The sequence below is a fragment of the Eptatretus burgeri genome, chromosome 10, assembly GCF_056783735.1.
Source record: "Eptatretus burgeri isolate ZD-2024b chromosome 10, Ebu_testis_v1, whole genome shotgun sequence".
Lineage (NCBI taxonomy): Eukaryota > Metazoa > Chordata > Myxini > Myxiniformes > Myxinidae > Eptatretus > Eptatretus burgeri.
Window position 1 is genome coordinate 65,696,111 of NC_140970.1, and position 26,392 is coordinate 65,722,502.

Here is a 26,392-nt window from a genome sequence, read left to right on the forward strand (position 1 = left end):
CTTAACATGATACAAGAGTTCTTTATTCCACAACTTCAAGAAAAACCCGACTTGGTACAAAGAAACATTTTTCAACAGGATGGAGCACCACACCTCACTCTGCTCGAATTGATAAAGTCAGACCGTTGGATCAAACTTTGCCAGTCCGTCGGATTAGTCGAGGAGGACCTATGAAGTTGCCTGCTCATTAACCCGCCCTAACACCTTTAGATTTTTATCCCTGGGGGTTTAAAAAAAGTAAAGTCTACACCACTAGTAAACCATGGGACCTTGAAGAACTTAAACATCGTATTGTTGATGTTGTGTCATCCATCCCTACAGCTGTGCTGGAAAATGTTTTCTCAGAATTTTAACACCAAATTAGACTGATTATAGTAAATGGACGTCATGTAGACATTTATTAATAATTGGAGAATATCTAAACAATACCATAAAAATGAAATAAACCAAGACATATAATTCTATGAGATGTATTCATATCAAATTAATGTTTGTATCTCGAATAACAATAAAACTATTCAACGTTCTTTTTGGTCCATCCATTTTCAGACACCCCTGTATATGAAATAAATTGGGTAATTGAAGAATTTTTTTTGCTATACATATTGTATTATCATGTGCTAGGAATACCAACTTACAGGATGGGCTGACAGGATGGCCGAGAGATGCGCACATTCACCTCTAAGCTGTCTTGCCTGGGATTGATTCCTGACTCAGCTATAAACTGTCAGCCTGGTGTTTTACAGGCAAGGTGATTCATCAATGTGTGTGCCATCCCTCGGATGAACGATAAATGGGAATCACATCTGCCAGCATTCGCTGACGGACATTAAAGATCCTACGATGTCCTTTGTGAAGAGTAGGTAAACCATCACCAGCACCATGGTGAAATTCCAAATTCCTGCCCGAACTAGTCGAGCATCAGACCTGGTCAGCCGGTTCGTCAAGACCCGGGCAAGCCCCACAAGAAAGGTAGGATAATGGTGGCCGTGAAAGAAGAAGAAAAATAAGTAATATCTACTTACCACGAAGAGAAGATGCAGTAAACAGTTTGTGGATTTTTGCACGGGAAATAATAATAAATTATTGAAGTAAACAACACCAGTTACATTAATGCGAATTTCAAGAAACCACAATAAAAGTTACAAAATAATGAATATGTCAAAATATTTTTCATCAGTTTGTTCCTTTGCTTGGAAGTCTATGAGTGAGTGGTTTTAGAATGGCATCAAGAATGCAATTTTCAACAGAACATCATGTGAAGATCCAAACTGTGCAAGAAGGAGGGTACACTGTGAAGAAAATAGCAGAAAAGCTGAAGATGTACAATGGTGTGAAGTACAACAATGGTGTGAAGATGTACAATGGTGTGAAGCACAACACCTAAAATAAACAAATAAACTGACAGGGAAAGGAAAGGCCAGGAAGACCAAGAAGAACCTTCCCGAGGCAAGACAAACACTTGAAGTTGCTCAGATGAAAATCAAGTCAGCAGCTGACAAATTAAATTAGAGCAGGCGTGAACATTAACATCTCATCAAGCACTGTGCACAGAAGGCCAGTTTCAGCAAGTCTCTATGGCAGAGTTACAGCAAAGAAACCATTGCTGAGACCAGAGAATAAGGGGAAAAGATTTAAATTTGCAAGGCAACACCGAGATTGGGCGAATGAACAATGGAATCGGAAGCTCGGGTGTGATGAATCGAAGTTTGAACTTTTTGAATCCAAGAGATGCCAGTTCGTACACCGAACACTTGGAGAATGTTACGACGTGCAATGTGTGCAGCCTACTATTAAAATGAAGGAGGCTCTGTGATTGTCTGGGGTTACATCTCAACTTTTGGTTTTAGGAAAACTTGTTAAAATCAAAGAGATACTTGCAAAAGAGAAGTACAAGCAGATACTGCGACACCACTCAGTTCATAATGGAAATCGTTTAATCAGAAGAGTTCATTTTCCAACAATATAATGATCCAAAACACACTTCCAATTTCATAAAACAGTATTTGGAGATAAAGAGTCCAGCTGGTGTGCTCCAAGTATTAGAATGGCCACCCCAGAGTCTGGACAAGAGTCAAATTGAGGCCATATGGGATTATCAGGAAACAGAGAAGAAGAGTAACGTAATTAAAATTACAGAACTGTGGAATGTTCTCCAGCAGGATATTTGGCACAATATTCCTGTAAGAGTGCTTCAGTCGTATAAAGGAAGCATGGGTAAACAGTGATGGCACTCAAGAAGGCAAAGGGCAGACATACAAAGGATTGACTGATACTATAAAGTGACTGCTCTTGTAATTTACTTTAGCTGTGTTTCATGCACATTTGAAAAGGCTCTTAATCTATACCAATAAATGTGTGTGTGTGTGTGTGTGTGTGTGTGTGTGTGTGTGTGTGTGTGTGTGTGTGTGTGTGTGTGTGTGTGTGTGTGTGTGTGTGTGTGTGTGTGTGTGTGTGTGTGTGTCTCCTCCATAACTCCAAAACCATGAAACTTAAGGCGCTGTCACACCTTGACGATTTAGCCAGCTTATGCCGACTTGTGAAAAATTTGTCTAAAACGCTGGCACACGTCGAATACGTTATGGGTAAGTTTTGTATACGTTAAGAGCACACTGAAAAACACTGCCATACGTCGTAGTACGCTGGCTTTCATCGTTGTACTTTGCGGTTGTCCTCAAATTTTAGCATGCTTGAAATTTTACAACGTATGCCAGCGTATGACTCACACGTTCCGCTACGCTGGCCATAAGTTGTAGGCACGTTATGCGATTGTTGACACACGTCGACACACATTACTTGTAAGTTACTCATAAGTCAAAACACGTCGAGGGAATGTTTAGCGTACCCGAAACTTATTTATAACCTATGAGTAACGTGTTGTAGGCACGTTATGCGATCGTTGACACACGTCGAGGCACGTTACTTGTAAGTTACTCATAAGTCGAAACACGTCAAGGTAATGCTTAGCGTACCCAAAACTTATTTCTAATCTATGAGTAACGTGCTTTGAACCTATGAGTAACGTACCTCCAACGCATATTGACGTATGTAGACGTATTTGATTGACGTCTTCTGGACGACCACAGAACTTACTGAACGTGTTTCTAATTTACAGTTACTGTATAATGGCGTATTGGCAGCATTTAAAAAACAACAAAAAACAACAATAACTTCCGATATTTCGTCACGTGCCGTTACGTCACGTCCGATTTCCTCTTCAGTTTGCTCATGTCTTATTCTTAGTTCCTCCTCTGTGAATATTTTCTGTTTAAGGATATTGTCACGTCGACGTCGAAACTTAAAAGCAAATGTCCGAATATATTTTAAAATTCGCGATAGACTAATAAAAAAACAACAACAACAGCAGCAGCAACAGCAGCAGCAACAACAACAACAACAACTTCAGATATTTCGTCACGTGCCTTCACGGAGCCAAGGAGAAAACAAGAAAATGTGCCGAGACAGACAAAATAAGTTTCAGGTATGCTAAACATTACCTCGACGTGTTTCGACTTATGAGTAACTTACACGGAACTTGTGTCGATGTGTGTCAACGATCGCATATTGTGCCTACAACTTATTCCCAGCGTAGCGGAACCTGTGAGCCATACGGCGAGTACGTCGTAAAATTTTCAGCATGCTTGAAATTTCACGACGTACGAGACGTACCACAAAATATGACAGCATACTTCATCGTTTTTCAGCGTGCTCTTAACGAATACACAACTTACCCATACCGTATTCGACGTGTGCCAGCTTGGTTCGGCAAATTTTTCATAGGTCGGCATACGCTGGCTAAATCGTCAAGGTGTGACTGCGTGGTTGACACTTCCAATTCTCAGGCGGTTATGATTTAAATCGGCGTGCGGCAGGTTTTTAACAGGCTATGCCACGAGTTTGGCGGCGATAAGTGCAGCATGCTATGCCTAAGTTAAACTATCGTTGGGCATAGGTTGTGAACGCCGACAACAGGCAAAGCATTCGTTGGTATAAGTTATCTATAAGACAACGAAACGTTCTGTGCCCGTTACTAATATGTTATGCATACGACCAACACGTTATGAATACGACTAAAACTTAAAAAAAAAACATCAAAATTTCAGCGTACACCAACGTTTTACATACATTTTTATACGTTGCCATTGCTGGCTAAATCGTCAAGGTGTGACAGCGCCTTTAGGGGCTCCAAACTTTGCATGCATACTAAGAGAACTCCAAGAGAGTGCATGGGTGAAAATTGGGTGTTTGGGTTAATTAAAACACCTCTTTTAAAGATAATTAATGGCCTTATTTAATTATATCCTTTATCAAGGTGTCATTCTCGGTCACCTCAAGGGGTCTTAAGGCGAATCATCGGTCACCTCGCTCTCTCTCGCCGGGGTCTTAGTTCACCATTTTGTTCGGCCTGCAAAATAATGCCTTGACTTGGAACAGGCCACAACAATTTATTAATGATAAAGTACTCAAAATATTTTTTTCTTCACTTTCCTCACTGATGCCATCGAACACCTCATCTACATATATACGGATAGGTGTATACATCGCTTTTGTAAGTGCTATCGTTTTCAAATTAGGAGCATGGAGTGATTTTATGCATTATGTGACGTGCTTTTTCCATGATCTACTCTCACAGACTAATTAAAGCATATTATCGAAATGTAATTTGAGTTTGGAGCATCGGATCATGTGGACTAAATAAATGTAGAAATCTAGAGTGAAATCTGAAAATTTTAACAAATCAATGATTTTTATAACTAAGTGCATTTATTTAAGCAAAGCATTAAACTTAACTTTTTCTGCTGTTTGGATGATTATATCGAGTGAAGAAAAAAAATAAGGAATGCGCATAAAGTGGTGTTTTGTTTTTTGCGGGTATGTGCCATTAACAATCAGATTGCTATCGCTTGCCAAGCTATCCGTTCCTTATCAACCATTTCATTGGAGTGCTTGCTTGAGTTTCAATAGAGTGCTTGCTCCGTTTTACCAGCCGCCATTCAAATAGTAAGCCGCTTGCCGAGTGCCATTTGTAATTGTAAGCCACTTGCTGAGTGCACTACAGTCAATAGTGGTACAGTTCATGTCCCGATCGGGATGTACAGTCATCAGTTGCTACAAAGTAGAGGTACATAAACAGCACACACGGATGTGGTACGTATGGGTAGATTTGGATCTGTAAAGGGACTCTCCACAGGTTTGTGTGCATGCCTGCATGCTTGGTTACAGAGGCCGTGGTGGCAAAGTTTCATCCCGCATCTTACAATGACGATGATGGGTGGTGTAGGTTTTAACTTTTAACCTCAGCAGCCTACAAGCAATCACGTTTTCGTTTGTCCTCACGACTGTTTCTAAAGCAATTGGTTATTTTATATGAATCAGTCATGCTTTAGAAAGCCCATGTGGTTTCTCTTTATGAGTTTCAAAGCAAAATATATTCATTAACACCAGATTTCCGAGCCGTTTGCCGTATTAAGCCATTTTCTATATTACCGAGCCAAATTATTTCCACCCAACACATGATCATTGTCAGCTGTTTACAAAGAACTAGATGACCCGTGAACCCATTGGGTTCCCATTGTGACAGCAGTTTATGAAAAAAATCATTTCAAGAAAAAAAAAATATAGCTCCAGCGAACTATACCGCTGAGGTTGTTTGCATTGATCAAATTCTCCCGAAGAGTACTTGACTGAATTGGGAATTGATTTTTTAAGAATTTATTCGTTGCCAGATTTGAACGAAACTTGATACTGCACACCACAGGAGAATGGTGAGTAAGGTGGCCCTAAAATTTTTGCGCTATCGTGTACCGTTTTGGCTGTTTTTTGGGGAACATACATACATATATATATATATATATATATATATATATATATATATATATATATATAAAATATATACAAGATGAGAGTTTTAGTAATGCAGAGATAATGTTTATACACATCTCCTTGAAATGTTTATAATGCAATGTTGTTTTTTTTCCATCTGTTTATTGAAATTCCCCAAAAAACAAGAGTAAAAGCAACTCAAGGTTTTTGGGTTGTATACAGTACGTACTGCAGTCGATAATTACACTGACTCCAATCTGTCGATTACTGAAAAATTGCTGAAATCGGCCAAACACCAACATAGTGTGTGTGTGTGTGTGTGTGTGTGTGTGTGTGTGTGTGTGTGTGTGTGTGTGTGTGTGTGTGTGTGTGTGTGTGTGTGTGTGTGTGTGTGTGTGTGTGTGTGTGTGTGTACGTACGTGTGTGTGTTTTGTTCATAAAGCATCACATTTTCTCTCTGCTACCCCCCCCCACCCCTCTCTCTGTATGTCCCATCCTCGTTTCACCCATTCCTCATACAGTGAGGCACCTCCTCCCACACATCTATCTATCTCTTTCTCTCTCTCTCTCTCTCTCTGGACATATCCAGACGTTGCTTATATCTGGATGGTGTTTGTCTCCGGATGTGTCCGGGCATGGTGTTTATGTGCAGGTGGTGTTTGTCTCTAGACGTGTCCGTGTTTGTCACCGGATGTGTCTGGACAGTGTTTGTTTGTCTCCGGACGTGTCCAGAAGGTGTTTATGTCCAGATGGTGTATATCTCCGGACATGTCCAGGCAGTGTTTGTCTCCAGGTGGTATATATAGTATGACAGGTAGAAAATGGATTTTAGACATTATTTTGTTTCCATCTTCACTGTTATTCCATGCAGAAGCATTTTGATGGGACAGTACGATTCATAAGTAATGCTCCACTGCCTGTTTGCCTTCCCTTCCCCCACCCCTCCTCACTCTCCCTCCCTCCTCGTTCCCCCATCCTCCTCTCACTTTTCCCACTCTCCCACTCCCCCACCCTTCTCTCTCTCCCCCTTATTTTTCTCCCCCCCTACCACCGCCCCCTCTCGGTATTCCCATCAGCGAAGTGACAGGTGGTATTTGCTAGATTAAAATAATAAACACATACAGCTGTTATCACTGATAATTAATTTATGCCTCATGTTGGCTTAATGGTTATGGTGGCTGGCTTGAGATCCTTGGGTCGTGAGTTCAAATCCTGGTCGGCTGTTGAATTATTGAATTAATACCAGGTGGGGTTGACTCAGCCTGTCATCCTTCCAAGCTCGGTACAATGAGTGCCAGCTTGCAGGGATGATTGAGCCATTTGAGTATCCTGTGTCGGAGTAGCGACCCGTCCAGGATTGTGCTCAATAGCCCAGCAGACTGCTTTGGCAGCAATGCTGCTCTGTACAGAGTATGGTCCCAATGGATGGATGTACTGATTAATTTGATAAATTCAACCTAAAGTATGAATATAATTTGAATAACCCAAAATTTTGTGAACACATCAACGAATTAACCCCTTAGAGTCCATTTTGTTTTCAATAATTTTTCGTTCATATAAAAAAACACATACACACACGATGGGCGTACACTGGAGGTCACATGGGAGGTCAGTCTACAGTCACGATTGGCATCGTGATGTTGATCTTCATATACATTGTTGAGGAGGTCATGCGGATCTACATCGTCATCACTTCAGGGATGGAGGGGGAAGGAGACGGAGCGTGGATTGGGGGGGGGGGGACATGGCCCATGAGTCGTGGTTCATTGGTGTGGTTAAGCTAGATGCTTAAAGACCAGGTAGGGCTCCATTGATAGCAGCATGGATAAGGAGACAGCTGGTGCCATGGGTCCTGGTTCCTTGCTGTAGTTAAGCTGGATGCTTCAAGACCGGGGAAGGCTCCGTTTGGCCTTGGGGACTTGCAGGTGGTGGTGGCGGCCAGTGGCAGTGGCACATGTGCATGCATGAGTTGTGGTTTGCACATGCAAGTGCACAATTGTGATTTGTGCACATGTTGTTGAGAACACATGCGTGCATTGTGTTACACTTGTGTACACACGGTACACATGACATATTATACATATTATATTTCCAAACACATTACACGTGATGTATTGCACTTGTTATATAACATGCATATTATACGTCACATGTCACACATGTTGTACTTACACATATTATACATGACATTATACATTTATACACACGCACGCGCTCTCGCGCTCTCTCGCGCTCTCTCTCTCTCTCTCTCTCTCTCTCTCTCTCTCTCTCTCTCTCTCTCTCTCTCTCTCTCTCTCTCTCTCTCTCTCTCTCTCTCTCTCTCTCTCTCTCTCTCTCTCTCTCTCTCTCTCTCTCTCTCTCTCTCTCTCTCTCTCTCTCTCTCTCTCTCTCTCTCTCTCTCTCTCTCTCTCTCTCTCTCTCTCTCTCTCTCTCTCTCTCTCTCTCTCTCTCTCTCTCTCTCTCTCTCTCTCTCTCTCTCTCTCTCTCTCTCTCTCTCTCTCTCTCTCTCTCTCTCTCTCCCAAATGGAGGTTAATACTTTAAGACCTGGTAGGTCTCAGTCTCCATTCCATCACCTTAAACACACCCATGTGTGGAGGCAACAGACAACAACAGCAACTTTCGTACACACATGCTGACACACATATACATGTACACCCACACGTCTTCTTCTTGCATATGGCAGCTTGGCTGCCGGGTAGCTATCATTTTGTTGGGACGCGACTATGCCACTGATGCAGTGCACCTATACCAGTACACTGGTGCTCATTTCGCCAACCTTGGAAGGATGACAGGCTGAGTCAACCCCACCTAGTCTTAATTTAGCGGACAAAGGGGCTCGAACTCAGAACCCAAAGATCCTACACCAGCCACCCTATTTGTCTTTCACAGGCTCTGCCTACTGCAGACTGGAGGTTTCGGCAAAAGTACCCTTTTCACTGTAGGTGTGTCTATATGAGGTCTGACAATAAAGTTCCAGGACTTGCATTTTTTTTTCCTCAACAGGTTGCAGCAATGGCTTCGGTTTCATAATTGGATGTGCATTGTAATCTTCCTGTCAGTACTGTCAGTTGTGTTTTATCACCGTTGTTCCGATCGGTTGTGATTTATAGCCATACTGGGGTTTTGTTAAAATTACAAATCTTGAAATCATGTTCTGAAGATTAATGATGAAAGCTGGTCTACAAAGAAGCAATGTCAATGTCATGTGTGTTTGAGTGGGCCAAGAGGTTTGCGGAAGGGAGAATGGACGTGAATGATGACACACGGTCCTATCCATTGCCAAAACAGACAAAAATGTCAAAAGGGTGAGAATCTTGATGGTCCGATCCGACCGCCGTCTAAAACTCCAATGAAAATAACTCATTTTGAATCAATAGAAGAGATCCAGAGAGCCGTGACCAATGAGCTAAATGGCCTTTCAGACAATGACTTCCAAGGGTGCTTTGAAGCATGGCAGCGACATTAGCAAGTGTGTATAGACTCCCAGGGAGATTACTTTGAAGGAGACCACTCAACATAATTAGTATGCTTCATATAAATTTTCTATTGCTTTAATCCTGGAACTTTATTGTCGGACCTCATGTATATGTATTTACCCATTCATAGAAGAGCTCATTAGAGGAGCTGCCATACACACATCTCATACACATAGATATACAGATGAATGCATGAGACAACACAAGACTGCCAGATGAGCCAAACACAGGCACTGAGCTTGGGGGAATTGCCACCCCTTTCCGGGGCACTCTGGGTACCAGCGATGTCTCAACAATGGTGCCACTTTTCTCACTGCACTCAACAGGGCATTTCTAAAGAGGAATTTCCTCCTCCCCATGGATGTCAACCCTTGGGGATTGTCCATGTTCTTAACCTTTTAAATGCTGAACATCAAGCAAGGAAGCAGGATGTACAGTGGCCTGGAAAAGTATTCAACCCCTTCCAAAGTTTTCACTTTTTGATGCCCTCTGAGCTTATTTCATGATGCTTTCAAATCAAACTTGATATAGAGTCTTCATAAACTACCCCAAAGTGATAAGCTAAAAAATTGCAGATAGAATGTGAACAAGTTAGATTAACAGAAAAGAAAATCACATGTATTCAAACCCTTTGCCAAATTTACCCTAAATCACTTCACAAATAAATTATTTGTTCGAAAGGTTACAAAATAAGTGTAATCAATTTTACCTGTATGCAATCGGTGGTTTAATTTAAGAATTAAGCCCCCCCCCCCACTTATCTAAGGAGTTTTAAGGTGAAACTCACTTGGTCAACCAGCAAGGCAAGCATGAAGACCAAGGAACTTTCGAAAGAAGTCAGACATAAAGTGGTGGAGAAGCACCGTTCAGGAGAGGGTTTTATGAAGTTACAAAGTCACTAATTATCCCGTTGAGTATGGTGAGATTTGAAGATTACAGTCCATCGATGATCCCCATCTAAATTGGCAGACCGAGAGCAATTTTCAGGTGAGGAATGGGCAAATATTTCACCATGTCACTGTGCAAAGCTGGTGGAGACCTACCTCAAAGACTCATAGCAGTTATTGCTGCAAAAAGTGCTTCCACCAAGTACTGACCTAAGGAGCTGAATACTTTTGCAACCAGTGAATTTTGATTTGTACATGTTTTTTTGCAGGTATTCCTGACATGTAACCTCCTTCAACCTTAACAGTGTTTAGTTTGATCTCTTCAGTTATGAATAAGAAAGTACATTTGGAAAAATTGTTTCTACATAATTTGCAATTCATTTTGAAAATGTAGTGTTATTGGTATGGGTGAATACTTTTGCATATTTTTGCAGGCCACTGTCCCATTTTTAAAGTCTTTGGTATGATTAGGCCGAGGTTTGAACGACCAACCTCCATGACGCAAAGTGGACACTCCAACCATTACACCACCAAGTCTCATAACCTTACTATTGTTAGTTGGACTTGAACAATGAAGAATAATATACTGTATACTGTACTGTTTTGTATTTAACATCGCTGATCTGCTGATCTGACAAATTTATTCCACAAAAATGAAACTTGTCCTTTGTTGTCTTGTTAACTGGAATTTTTCAAAACCACAAACAGATCTCTGAGATCTTTCCTTGGATTGTCCTGATTTCATTTCATTGGTGATTTCATCTGAGCACATAGCTCATTATAATGTTCAAATGCCAAGTAAATCCCACGCACTGTCGATTTGTTCATCATTTACTGATGTTGTAAAGCTCATGGTAAAATACAATGATGTCTACTCATGTCTTTGTTCTACATATGGTAATCATACAAGCTCCTCCATAAACATCAGGGGATATCTACACTTACTCCCACATCCTCCAATCCTCCCTCGCCTTTCTTTACAATCTTTCTCGACACCCTTCTCTCTCCTCTCATCCCCGTTTATTTATTCTCTCAACTTTTAAACAATCGACGCTTCCTTCCCACATGCCTCCGATGTCAGCCCCTCCAGATCATTGGTGTATCAGAATAAAACAGCCAGAGAAAGATGAGAGTCAATTAAAACTACCAACCATTGTTGTCTCGGGAGTAGTGAAGAGCATGTGGATTGAAAGGAAAACATTTGTTTCTGGAATCATGAGTTTTTTCTTCAACAGAACTTTAGTTTCAGAAACGAAATAGTTTAAGGCTTGATTTGATTATGGCTACAACGCAGGTATTATTGTTATGATTGTTCTATGCTTCTTCTGTTTGCATTGTTGCGGATTCAATGTGAAAATGTTCCCCGGGACTGTTTGGAAATTTTAAACCAGAAGAAATATGCCCTCGTGAAATGGAAATCAATTCACGATTAAAAAAAAAGAGAGAGACAAATCTTGAAAGGTAAACACAGGTAGAGATCTCCACATGGTAACAAATGTATAGAGAGAATATATTGGCAGTAAAACTTAACCAAAGACATCCATATTAAAATTCAAGTTTTCACTGCCTGAGAAAGCGTGCTTTAGCATAATTAATACCAGCTTATATCCCTTAAGGGCTTCTAGTATATGGCACGGTCCCACTACGCATGTAGCATGTTAACAACCAAGATGAAAATATTGCCCTGAATTAATGACAGAGATAAAATACAGCTCCTGCATGTTAACATCAAAGGAGTTTTACAAAACGCAACTAATTTATTGATTTGTTTATTTACTTCTCCAGCAACTAAAGCTTCTTGCCTGAACTAAATAAATAAATCGTAATTTAACGAAATTAACACAAAAATATTTGTCTAACAGTTTTCTATGAATCTTTTTCTGCAAGTTTTTACATTTTAGCTGTGAAACCCAACAATCGCTTGGTATTTGTACATCTATCTATTTGCAGCCGATGACGGCTGTTTGGCTGAGTGGCGAACAACTTGTTTCCTTCTCCACTGACCAGTGTTGCTTTGATTCCCATGGCTGCACACTCTCACCAACCCGTGGTTGAGGTAGGTCTTCCTCCTGCAGTGGACTGGAACAGGCTGGTGTGTGATGTATGTTATGCTGCAGTGGACACGGTCCTTATGACACTACGTAAAGAATGGGATTTGAACATGATGTGATTTCTACACTGCAAGAGAGGTGTTTAAACTCTGACACAACATGGTCCAACACATTCAATACGAGTCCGTGTTTCGACATGAAAAAACAATGACTGACAAAAACAAACATGTTTTTTGACACGGTCATTTTGCAACACTTTCAACTGTTGTTTTTCACCAAAGTCAGTGTTGCAACCGTGAGAGCAACCCTTCTGGGTCTGGGAGGTCAGTGGTTCGAACCCAGGCCAAGTGATGCCAAAGACTTTTAAAATAGTACGTGCTGCTTCCTTGCTTGATGCTCAGCATTTAAAAGGATAGCGAATGGACAAACAACCATTGATTGGGAATTATAGCACGGCTGTGATTTGCCTGATGGCCTCCTGCATCACAGTTCCTTGTAAGGGAATTAATATTATCGTTACTATAACATTTTAAACCACACAGTTATCCTTATTACGTTACCCGATGACTATGTTCGACTACGGAATTACTGATCACCTCTTGGAAATGTGGCCATTATGCCAATGTTAAATAATAAATTATCCAATCCGATTTTTACCTCATTTTCCTGTTATTCTTAACATCAAGAACATTTTTGATCACAGAATCCTTCGTTACAAATCGGGAACAGGAAATTGAACAAAAGTAAACATCCTGGTTTGAAATAAATAATTCAACTGTTTGCCAAATAATCCAATAATGTGTTTGAATTGTTGTATCCTTAAGGTTACAATGGTTTACTGTACTTTACAGCACAGATAGAAAGTTTAACATCCTCAAGCGAAAGCAAGCTGCAAATGAGATATATGGCGAAATAATGTCGAGCTGTAAGTGCATATTATACCAGATCATAAATAGATTGTAATCCACAATGTAAAGATAAACTGAACTATTGTCTCCAATGTAAATGTCCAAGAATCACCATTGAGTTACAATGAAAAAGAATAATATTCAAACATTTAATGAATTAAATGAGTATAACTAATTTACCCAAGAGGCCAAAGCCTCTTTTTATCTGCAAGTTAAACATCTGCCAAGCGGGAACAAGTTCAAAAGGAGAAGCGGATGCCCCCTTGACTTGCATTTCTTATAAAATGCGATGCAGCCCTGCAGGAATTCCAGGTCATCACCGAAATGCTTTAACCTTCTGCGATTCACACCTGGGCTCTGTAAGCTGAGGGGTAACGCAGCCGAAAGCCATCAGCACTGGTTCTTTGGGGATGGGTTGGGCAAAATGGGAGGCCGTGAAGCAAAGGAGGAGGGCTTTGGCAGGTGGCACCATTTGTCGATCTCAGCAGCAGACAGGTCGGGTGGGTTAAGTCAGGGCGGTTGGCCCACAAATCGCCTGAACTGTAATGAGTTTACCAGCTTGTGTGGCTCCATCTCACGCCTGTTTGCCAGGAGACTAAAGAGAGGCAATTCAAAAACCTGCTCAGATTCGGTCCCTGTGATTACCTACCAGTGCTGTCACACGATCAGCTCTTGTTTTACCTTTTATTTCTAATTCCATAAGCTAGGAGTGTTCAATTGTATTTTTTTAGGAATGAGATACTGTACTCACATTTGTCCAAGACACACCAACGTTTAATTTGTTTTTCAATTCAATCTGTATAATTAATAAAGAATTTTGTTTCTCATTCTGCATTGAAGAAAATACAGGAAAAAAATTCCTAATTATACATATACATTCGTAGGTCTGCATTGACATCCTTCGTTCAATCTGCGTTAGTTTGCTGTCATTTGAGGCTATGCTTTATCACAAAATCCTCAAGGAAATAAACAACACATTGAGTTGACTGTGTTGTGTGCATCGACTTTGGCATGAATATCCTATTGTACTTTTGAAAAAAAGCAATAGTTCTTTTTATCGGTACCTGGTGTACCTTGCTGCAGTAAAATATGACCACCCATTGCTTCATTTGGATACTCGTGGTGAAACACTTTTATATGTTTTATTGTAAGAGTGCATAGACGCTGACTCTTATTCCCAGGATGGGAAAGTTTTCCAGAAAACTCGATAGAAAAAAAAATTAGAACCAGAAGTGTTGGGCAGAACAAACCCTCGTTGCCAAAACAGCACATGTCAATTATAAGCACGTGACATGGAAGGGGTTTTCTAAATTAAAAAACAGCACATTACTATCTAGAGGCCTTCACATTTACTATGTTCGAAAAGCAGAAACAAACGCCGAGATTTGCAAACAAGAAGCAGATGCATGTGCAGAGGCCATGGGAGAAACACGTCCTGCCTCGCTGCCTCCGAGTTCGCCCAGAACTCTTGTATGCCCCCACACAGAGACATGAAACAGCAGCCAAGGCATATGTTTGTCCGGCCTGTATCGGAACTCAAGATGACACCTGTGCTAAAAAGCCTCTGAGATCGCGTTTCTGGCAATCATCGATAAACGAGCACGGTTTCATGGCCATAACAGTTTCAAAAACCCTTGCAAATTTCATCTGGATTACCCAGTGGGTCCCATGATATTCTTCCGCTGTCCTTTGCATAAACAGCGTGTGTGTGTGTGTGTGTGTGTGTGTGTGTGTGTGTGTGTGTGTGTGTGTGTGTGTGTGTGTGTGTGTGTGTGTGTGTGTGTGTGTGTGTGTGTGTGTGTGTGTGTGTGTGTGTGTGTGTGTGTGTGTGTGTGTGTGTGTGTGTGTGTGTAACATCAGCTATTAATATTGAACCCTTCATTCCTCTCCCAAATCAATTGATTCTTCAAGAAGAGGAAGACAATGTTTTTTCATTCATATGAACATTACTGTACTTTTTCTCCAGCACAGCGAAATGTGATTCATTGTCAAGGGCATAATTATTGTGACAGTCCCTGCAGCTACAGTTGTTGTTTGACATAATTATTTCTCTCTCTCTTTTGTTGTTGTTGTTCTCTCCTTTATCATCTCACCTGACAATTGTTTCTGGGTATATGAATGTGAAAATATTGTATTAACATCACAGATAACACATTACAGAACAAAAGGAAAGTCAGAGACTCACAATAAATAGATGTAGGGATTTCTTGTGTTAGATGGCAAACCGAAACAAGAACGTTCACTATTCTGATTCAATATCACTTTGAAATTTGGAATTTGGACAGGGTACTGACACACAATAGCATAGTCTTTTCAAGGTGATGTGGAATCTTTCAAATCAACCAGTAAATGCTAGCAGATGGGACAGCCAGAGTAATGTCTCCTTCTGAGGACAGGATACACACCGATGTGTTGTTCTGCCTGAAAAGCACCAGGATGACAGTTTAAAGTCAGTTGGGTCAGGAATCAAACGCAGATGAGATAACTCAAAAACGGGTGCATGACCTCTGAACTAGTCTGTCAGCTAATACCACCCTTGACAAATAATACTCAACATGTAAGTAGCTGTGTTATCACAAATTGCAGAAAAGAGAAAACCTTTCGTTTGCATTGTTTTTCTTTACAAACAATAATGACACATATATTTGCCATGATTGTGGCCGGCCAGATGGCCTAGAAGTATGCACACTCACTTCGAAGTTTTCTAACCTGGGTTTGAATCTCGCCCCAGCTATAAACTGTCATCCCGGTGTTTCACAGTGAGGGTGATTCATCAATGTGTGTGCAGTCCCTCAGATGGATGTTAAACTGGGCATCCTGTCTGCTGACATTTAGTTGGTAGATGTTAAAGATCCTGCGGTATCCTTCACAAAAAGTAAGGTGAGCTATCGCTGGCACCATGGCCAAATTCCAAATTCCTGCCCAAACCTTAATCGAATGTCAGGCCTGGCCAGCTGGTTTGTTAGGAGCCAATTTGGGCCAACCTTCCCCTGACCAACCCCTGAAGAACATGGGAATAATTGTGGCTGGTATAGAAGAAGAAGATATGTGCCATTAATGAAATTGAAGATTAACTTGAAGAATGAGATTTTAAAATTGACTTTAAGTGCATTTAATTTGGTTAGCTTGGCTTGCTGGAAACCAGATATATTCTGTGCACATCTGTTGATCATTAAGTCTTTAGTATTTGTAAGAAAATATACCAAAAACTTTCATTGCGATGCAACTGGCATATTCATGGTTTTCCTTGACTTGAGCACACCTGTGTAAAAGCACTGACCAGCAAGGCAAGTTGGTGTAAGAGCCCTTGCACTTTAGTGCTTGGTGTTTAGTGTGGCTAGTCCATGACAAGCTGGTCCATCAGACCACTTCGGTGAGACAGACCGCCCTGAGCTTGTCACAATATGTTGTTCTTTTCAAAACTTGGATAACAATATGTGATGCAAATAAGAAAGAGAAGATATGGTTGATAATCTGAAGATTGTCACAATATGAGAAGCATCCCTCCCACTTTTTTGAAACTATTTTTCATAGGCATGATATTCCATTCCTTGTCATTCATCCATGCGGGCTTCTTGATATCGCTCTCGGCACTGTATTGAGAGCATGACTATTACTTGTTCACATAAATGACTAATCCTACTCATTTGGTAGCCATTTATTTTGCTCCGTTAAGGATTCTGCTTTGCTTGCTGATACTTTCAGTTTGTCCTAAAGGCAAAAGTGCAAAATCTACTGAAGAGAAGATGATGAAATCTCAAGTCTGGAACATGTTACCTTCTCCAAGTAAGTATAAAGTACCAAACTTAACATTTTCTTCTCAATATAAAATTCCAAACAAGAAAAAGAGCAACGGGAGATTGCAGACCATTGCCAGCACTTCTTTTGAGTGGTGTATTCTGAGAGGTTTTTGGGTAAATCCAATATGGCTGCCAAACCATGTGACCTACGATATCATATGTGTGAACCTTTTGTTCCTAATGGACAGGCAGTTATACATGTAAAGTTTCACCTCGATCTGTTCAACCACTTCAGAAAAGAAGATTTTTGAAAGGTTTTCTGTGTTTTTTAAACAATATGGCTGCCAAACCAAGTGACCGATGATGTTATCACTTTTTTTCCCCATACAATTTAACCTTAGATGACCCTCAAAAATTTTCATACTGATTGATAAAGCATTCAACATATGCTATTATGATGTCATCATAAAGCCACCTATGACATCATAAAAAAATCACACTTATTTCCCATGGGAGTACATGACTGTGCCAAGTTTCAATTATTCGCATGGAGCAGATTGGGAGATACAGAGGTCCAAAGTTTTTCCTTGTTTTTCCAACATGGCTGCAACACCACACGACCTATGATGTCATCATTATCATAAACACATTTTACACGAGTAGTCGCACCTATGGTGAAAATTTTGTGTCAATCACATAAGCAGATGCAGAGAAAACAGAGAAAATTAGCATGGATGCACGTACATAAGTACAGACGGACGGACAGACAACCTGAAAACATAATGCCACAAGCAACTTCGTCAATGGAGGCAAAAAAAAAATTTATCTTACGAATCATGTAAACTTATACATTGAAAATTAAAATAAAATGTCACAATGTCTTGGACTATTGTGGGTATCTCATGTGTGGAACGTTTTGAACACCCCTCATCAGTGGCGTCTCCATTATAAGGTGCCAAAAAGAGTACATTTCAGTCTGAAGGTTTGCAAGATTATAATCAGAAACTTAAGTTTGGTTTAAATATCTAAAACAATTATGGTCTAAGCTTTTTGTGTACTTCAATTTTCAGTTGATGGAAGCAAAAACATCACAATGAACAAGCACAAGTATTTAAGGGACATTTTTCTTGTTGTTGACAGGTCACTCATAATAATGTTGATGCTTATGCTTATTTCGAAAAAGCAAACGATTCTTTGAAAATAATAATATTCTTCTTTCATATGCAGCACAAGGCTGCGAGTCGCAACACTGGCTGGGGGTGCGGCTTTACCATCAATGCAGTGCCCCTGTACATTGGGGCAGTAGTTTGTCATTTGTTCATTGTGTCGGCGATAGCTCGCCCACCATTCACGAAGGACACTGTGGGACCATTAACATCCACCAACTAATGATAGCAGATGGGCATCCAGTTTAGATTCAAACCGAGATTCAAACCCAGGCAAGAGGTGAGCATGCATACCTGCCAGCCCTGACAAAAATGTCACACTGCCCCTTTTAAGCATTATGAGACATTATCACCCTTTAACATGAGAAGCTTCTGATAATCTGGATGATACATCATTGCAAGTTGCCATTGTAATTGTTAAACCACTTATCGGCATTAAAGAGTTCAGTGAATTGTTGGAAAAAAAATTGATTATTCAAACCTGAAAGGTGTTGTCTTATTATCTTCTTCAGTTGGACACTGTAATTACCTGTGATCCTTTTTGCTTTCACCGAAATATATTCGTCCCTGTTTTTCTGTTTGGGCCTCATCTATCTGTTTCTGACTGCATTATTGTCATTTTGCTGTCTTTTCACATCCTCCCTTGTTTAGTTCATTCCTAAGACTTCATTTCTGCAACTTGAAACATTTTTCCAAACCATATTGCACAACAATGGAGTGGCCCCTAAAAAGTGAGCAATATAATGGCTGATTGAAACAAGGTAAACATATTTATTACAGACACTGCATGAGTGACAGTGAACAAGAAATAGTTCTTAATTTATGTATGCCTTATATAATGAAATAATAAACTACTGTAACATTCATAATAAATGTATTTTTTCCATTGCTTTATAAACGATCCACATATGTATATATAGAGAAAGGTGTGCAAGAGATACTGGATGGAATGTTTGAGTTGATAAATGTACCTGAACTCGAGCTTCGGTGAGTTTTGTTCGCTGGGCGAGCTCCTCGCGCGTGTAGATGTCAGGATAATGTGTACGCTCAAATGCTTTCTCCAGCTCCTCCAACTGCTCTGCCGTGAATGTAGTGCGACTGCGCCGCTGCTTTCGCTTGAGGGGCAAGTCCGGTTCGGAATCGATGTCTGAGCTGTCATCCACAGTACTACCTGCTGAACATCAGAAGATAAGCAAGACAGTTCTATCAGCCAAATACAACTGGTTTTAATGAAAATGATGATCATAAATGTTTGAAACTGAACATATATTTGCACTATACATAATTAGGTAAATGTTTTGTGGTCTTATGGGCCAGGTAGATAAGGTAATAGCTTGGATTAAGTTGCTTGGAAGAAAAAAATTGTCTTGTAAGTGTTGAAGGGTGTACATTTTGAATCTTAGAGAATCAATGTACCGATACTGGGAGAGATCAAAATACATTGCACACTCATGGTATTGACAGCCAAAAAGACAGACATAAATGTTTTTTAGGTGAGCAAGATGTTAACGGATATTTTTCAGGTAAGCGAGATATCAACGGATATTTTCAATCGCTAACTGGAGTCAGGACAGGTACCGGAGGATTGGAGAGTTGCAAATGTAACACCATTATTCAAGAAAGGATCCAGAGAAGAATTAGGAAACTATAGACCTGTTAGTTTGACTTCAGTTGTGGGGAAGGTGTTGGAGACGTGAATTAGGGACCAGATGAGGAACCATTGAAACAAATACAAAACTAATTAAAGGTAGTCAGCACACGTTTACCAAAGGTAGTTCCTGTTTGACAAATCTTTTAGAGTTCTATGAAGTAGTGTCTGATTGGGTGGATGAGGGAAAGGCAGTGGACATCGTACATCTCGACTTTAAGAAAGCATTTGATAAGGTACCACATCAGCAGTTGTGAGCCAAAGTGAGGGCTTGTGGAGTGGCTGGTCAGGTTGATAATTGGATTGCAAACTGGCTTAGTAATAGGAAGCAAAGAGTGGCTGTGAGTGGGAGGATGTCTTGCTGGTAGGATTAAGTAGTGGGGTACCTCAGGGATCAGTACTCGGACCATTACTATTCATTATTTACATCAATGATTTGGATAGTGGGGTGAAGAGTAGGCTTTCCAAATTTGCAGATGAGACAGAGTTTGGAGGTAAGGTGGATAGCAGAGGGGGTGGTGTTCAGATTCAGGAAAGTATTGATACTTGCATAGATTGGGCAAAAGATTGGCAGATGGAATTTAACCTGAGCAAGTGTAAGGTGTTGGGGATGGGAAAGAACAATGAAAATAGAGATTACAGGATGCAAGGGATAATTGTGGAGCATGTCACACAGGAGAAGGATCTGGGGGTGGTAATACATATGAGAGGTAAGCAGGCAGCACAGTGCCAGGCAGCTATAGGTAAAGTAAATCGGGTTTTAGGTTGTATAAGGAGGGGGACGAATTGTAAATCAAAAGAGGTGGTGTTAACATTGTACAGGAATTTAGTGAGGTCACATCTAGAATACAGTGTGCAGATTTGGTCACCAGAATTTGGGAAGGACATATATGCCATAGGGTTCAGTGCAGGACTACAAGATTGATTCCAGGCCGAGCTTGACTCAACTACGAGGGAAGACTGAAGGAGACAGGACTTGTACACAAGAAAGGAGGTGGTTATGAGGAGATATGATAGAGATGTTTAAGATAATGAAAGGTATCGACATATTTAGTGCAGATGAATTATTTAGCAGAGTAGACAGTGATAGGACAGGGGCGATAGCCTGAGAGTAAAGAAGAGGTGTGTTAAGATGGTGGTAAGGCAGGGGAATTTTACTCAGAGAGGAGTTAATGCATGGAATGGTCTCCCTGGAAAGGTAGTGGCAGCAGAAACAGTGAATAAGTTTAAATTGTAATTAGATAGGTACCTGGAAGTTATGGAGAGAGAGGGGTATAGGGATGTTGGCAGGACTTTTAGGTAGTTTGAGCATTGATGGGCGATTGTGTGCTTGTGTACGGAGTGCTGTTGGTGGGGGTCTCATCAAGGGGTGTTGGGTGGTTGATGTGCATTTTTAACCAAGCCCATGGCCCCTCTCCTGGGGGGAAAAATACAAAAAACACTTTATTTAAATAATAATAAAAAATTAAAAACCGTTTTGCATTTTCTTATTTTGATCTGCTGTTGATAAATTGGTGGGGTGTTGATGCGGCGCAGACATGATGGGCTGAATGGCCTCTACACGCATCTAATTTCCTTGTGTGTTCCTCGTGTAAATGGACAAGGACGAAAATTACAAAGAAGATTTAGGGAATGGATTTAAAAGAGAAAAGGTGATGGAATAAAAGAACATGAAAAATGAGGAACAACAGGGGGAAAAAAAGTGTTGTTGAAAACGATTTATGCGAAAGAACACATATAGAATAGGAGGGAGACATGGAGAGGAATGTAAGGGACATAAGAAATGATGTATTTTTTCCCATCCTTATTTGTCATCTTCATCATCTTCATCAAGCTCTGAAGGCTTGACTTGAAATTATCAATGAGATCCCTTCCAAACTTTCATGCCAACCATTTAAGATCATATTTTTTCCACTAATTTCATGCTTGTTCTTTGCATTCATCCCAAGATGAAACATTTAAACATTTCAATATCTGTTTATTTGTTGACTTTAACTAACAACTTCATTAAAGTTTTGGGAAAGTTGAAGGTCCAGATTCTGTACAAAGTCACAGAGGTGCAAAAGAAATGGGCTGTTGAATGTGCAGTAAATGATACTTAGGAACTTAACTATCAAGTTCTTTCAGTTCATGTGCAACAGCATATTTCAAACATCTTATCTGACATATTTTTCACATTATACATGATATTTGAAAAATAATGTTGTAACACCAAAAACTTAATCGTTAAGCTATTGAGCCTGCGTATTGCATAAAATCAGGCTCCACCAACTCAACACCATTATCTTTTTAATATGTTGCATATCATCTCCAAAGAGGGAGATACAACCCAATTAGAAACCATAGAAAACAATATTACTTGGCATTAGAAAGAACTGGACCTCGGAATGTAATAACTAGACAGTTGATGTACATCTTTGCACACTGCAGGTGCATGTTCTTTTTGGATAAAGATTGATGATACAAATAGCCTGCAAAACCTCTCTACATATCTTCTCGCTTTGATTGTAATATCCTTATGTCAGTACCAGAAGGCACAACCAGGAGGCAACCTTTGGGATGACAGTGCCCTCTAACCAAATGTTCAACCATTTGAATACCTAAAGGAGTGTCAGAGCCTTAGCTTATGAGCAGCTAAAGGTCGAGAGAACCTGTCACGGTTTCATTAAAAATATATCTTGTTCATAATACTTGATTCCAATTCCATTAACTCAGCAATAGTTTCACCTGAAACATACGAGTTTCCTGTTTTATATGGATCGAGTCATTTTAGGAAAGTGTTGGTGCATGAATGGCAAATCGTATTAATTTTGTGTCATTTTATAACATTTGTTTTCCTTGCTGGAGAAAAATACGTTTGATTTCATTAAATATTTTTGATTCATTTTTCTTTTGTTGTATTGGTTCATGAGCGCCAGCCAGAGTGACCACTATATTCGTTATGTCTGTGTGCCTGTGTGTCCATCTGTCCAGAGCATAACTCCGTGGACTTTGATCTGATCTTGATGAAACTTGGTTATGTGTTCGATATCAATGTCTAGTTGTGTTTTCCTGGATGAGGCAGAGGCGGAGTGGGCAGAGCCACGCCCAAAAAATAGCCAATTTTAGGGGGTAGTTGGAATAAAAATCTATCTTCTCCAAGGGAATTGACTGAATGGAATGGGTTCTTCGGTATTTGAATAGCAAAATGAATTATCTAAAACTTATCGTTGTCCGATTTTTCATTTTCGTCCCAAGGTCAAGGTCACAAGGTCAAAAACTTAGAAAATTGCGAATTTTGACATAAATATCATAAGACCGCCCAAACTTCGAGAGCTAGGATGACAATATTTTTTATGCAAAATCTTGAGGTCATTCCCCACCTAAAGTCTTGAAACCATTTTGCTCTATCTCGAACACCTTGCCCATGGCGCCCCCTTCAAGTTTGTTTTTACGCTGATTTCATCAAAGTATGGATAATCCAAGCAGTGTGAAATGCCATGTAGCCTATATGATGTAATATTGTTCCTGGAATGTTCTAGAGGAAGTTTTGCACCAAAAGTCATAATCATTCACCTTTGACCTTTAAAGGCAACAAAGGTCAAATTTTCAAAGTTGTGGGAATCGAACCGGGTTTTCGACCTTCTTCGACGAACTAACTCCAATAAGCTATAGCACGTATCCTGTTTCCTTATTTTAATGTCCACAACATTGTTTTGTGACCTTTAAAGGTTATGCAAAGGTCAAATTTTGAAAGTTGTTGAACGAAACCAGGTTTTCGACATTTTGCAGCTCATAACCTGTCACTCGTACCACATCATGTTGATCATTTTTATAACTTGGTCAAACATTATCACATTGTCTCATCCTTGACTTCTGAAACAATCTACATCGTCAAATACCGCTCGTGAACCATTGTCATCTTCAGACTTGTAATTATAGTAATTGTATCAAATACACTGGATGCAGTATATTTGATACCCTGTTGATACAACAAAGATACAGTCATGCTCGAGCACGTTTGAGGTTGAGAATAATCAATTGTGATGAGACAGTTTTGGAATCACGAATATGTTGGCATGGCATTCAAACAAATATGCAGACTTTGCTAAGACAGGTGGCACAGTTGAAGAAAATAGGGAACAAAATAACTAGCCATTGTTACTCATCTGCAATGTCCTTAAACGGAGCACCTGCCCAAGGAAACTATTGGAAAGCATTCCCTGTTCAAGTGGAAATGTAATCGTTTACTATTTTCTGCACTAACTAGTGTCACCCCGAAGGGGATGTGTGTGTGTGTGTGTGTGTGTGTGTGTGTGTGTGTGTGTGTGTGTGTGTGTGTGTGTGTGTGTGTGTGTGTGTGTGTGTGTGTGTGTGTGTGTGTGTGTGTGTGTGTGTGTGTGTGTGTGTGTGTGTGTGTGTGTGTTGGTAGACATATTATATTTAATGTAAGATGTGCATTATTTAATGTACTAACATATAATGGAATGTGTGATGGGAGTTGTAACTATGTGATAATACATTAAATATTCAAGCGAGTCGACTTTGATTAGTGATGTTGCATCGATGGGTTGACTGACTGCCTGGATGCAACTGAGGTTATGGATCGATCGACGTATATAATCTACTGATGTCAATGAATCCGTGATCGAGGCTGTGGATCCGCCATTTGGAGAGGTTCTGGGCTCAAAGGATCGAAACCTCAAGGAAGAACAGTGCCCAGCTGATGATCCATGCAGTCAGGAAACTATTCAATTGCTTACAGGATAAACTTCTTACTTTAAGGCCCGGTCACACCTTGACGTTTTAGCCAGCGATGGCAACGTATTAAAATGTATGTAAAACGCTGGCTTACGTTGAACTTTTGATGTTTTTTTTAAAAGATTCGGACGGATTCATAGCGACTTGGTCTTATGTATAACGCATTGGTAACGGACACAGAACGTTTCGTTGTGTTATATATAACTTATACCAACGAATGCTGAACCTGTTGTCGGCCTACACAACCGATGCCCAACGATAGTCTAACTTAGGCATAGCGTGTTGCACGCATCGCCGACGATGTCGTGACGTATCATATTAAAAGGCTGACGCACAACGATTCGAATCATAACTGCCGTAGAAATGGAAGTGTCAACATCACAGTCACACCTTGGCGATCTTGCCAGCGTATGCCGACCTAAGAAAAATGTGTCTAAAACGTTGGGGCACGTCAAATACGGTATGAGTAAGTTTGGTATACGTGAGTAGAACGCTAAAGTACGCTATCATACGTCGTAGTAAGTAGAGTACATCAAGAAATTTTAAACATGTTCAAAATTTTACGACGTACTCGGCGTATGACACACGTTCCGCATGCGATGGGGATAAGTTTTACACACGATATGTGGACGCTTACACACGTCCACAAAGGCTACTTATAAGCTACTCATAAGTCGAAACACGTCGCGGTAATGTCTTTTTTACGCGAAACTTATTTCTAACTTATGTTTGACGTGCTTTGAACCAATTCTTTACGTAGTCCCAACACACATCGACGTATGTAGACGTATTCCAATGACGTCTTCCGGTCGACAAAAAAAATAAATTAACGTGTTTCTAACTTACAACTGCCATATAAAGACGTGTTCCTAGCGGTTTTGGGAATTGGTATATAAAAATGCTGCTCATAAAAGGGGAACCCAACAGTGTTTTTGAGTCCTTTTTGAGTCGATGTCCATGTCAGCAGTAACAGTATCAGTATCAGTATTAGTAGTAGTTTGTTCATGTTGGCAGTAGTAGGTGAGTGTGAGGGGGAGGGTGTGGGTTGTGATGGATCGTCCTTGCGTTTAACGATTTAAATGATAAACTCAACGATTTAAATGGCTGCATCTCCACGATTGAAAGTAGACGCTTGCGCTCAACAATTAGATTTTTTTTACACTCAACGACTTTTAAACGGTACCACTCAGCTAGTTTCATTGTTTACAATGAACGATTTAAATTGCTGTCACTCGCCTTTGTTTTTTGACGCTGGGGTTTGGAAATTTGAAGCGTTTCTTCTGAATGTGTTAAAACGCTCAAACTCGACTATTTTAAATAGACGCTGCGGATGGACAATTGGAATCATAGCCAAGCTCGACATCGAAGTGTGAACATCCTCGTCATGCCGAAGAAAAGTTTGAAGAATGCGGCAAATAAGTGTCCTGGCCGTGGCCGTGGACGCTGACGCAAGGACGATCCATTATACCGACGTCTTTCAGCCTATGAGTAACTTAAAAGTAACGTCTGTCGATGTGTGGCAACGATCGCGTAACGTGCCAACAACACGTTAATCATAGGTTAGAAATAAGTTTCGGGTACGCTAAACATTACCTCGGCGTGTCTCAACTTATGATTAACTTACAAGTAGCATGTGTTGACGTCTGTCAACGATCGCAGACCGTGCATACAACTTGTGGCCAGCGTAGCGGAACGTGTGAGTCATACGCCGTATTACCCTTAGCGTCATACGCCGTATTACCAAAACTTACCCATAGCGTATTCAACTTGTGCCAGCGTTTTAGAAAAAAAATTCAAAAATCGGCATACGTTGGCTAAAACGTCAAGGTGTGACCGGGCCTTTAGGTAAGGGAACTATGTTTTGAGGTTTACAATTTAAACAAGAGAAAGAGCAATCAAAGATTGCAGACCCTCGCCAGGACTTCTTTTTGTATGGCGTATTTTGTGTGGCA

General features: G+C 40.3%; 1 protein-coding gene across 11 annotated transcripts in view; it reads right to left on the reverse strand.

The window, feature by feature from the left end:
* The window catches only part of PAX7 (paired box 7), a 321,139-nt gene that overhangs the window by 142,521 nt on the left and 152,226 nt on the right, over positions 1 to 26,392 (reverse strand). For 7 of the 11 annotated variants that reach the window (XM_085898758.1, XM_085898757.1, XM_085898751.1 and 4 more), the window contains one exon: positions 19,024 to 19,226. In XM_085898758.1, coding sequence (XP_085754884.1) covers positions 19,024 to 19,226 — 203 coding nt within the window. Of the gene's footprint in view, positions 1 to 10,087; positions 12,325 to 15,161; positions 15,568 to 19,023; positions 19,227 to 26,392 lie in introns of those variants that run through there. The other 4 variants (XM_085898752.1, XM_085898749.1, XM_085898754.1 and 1 more) reach the window with 3 other exon arrangements.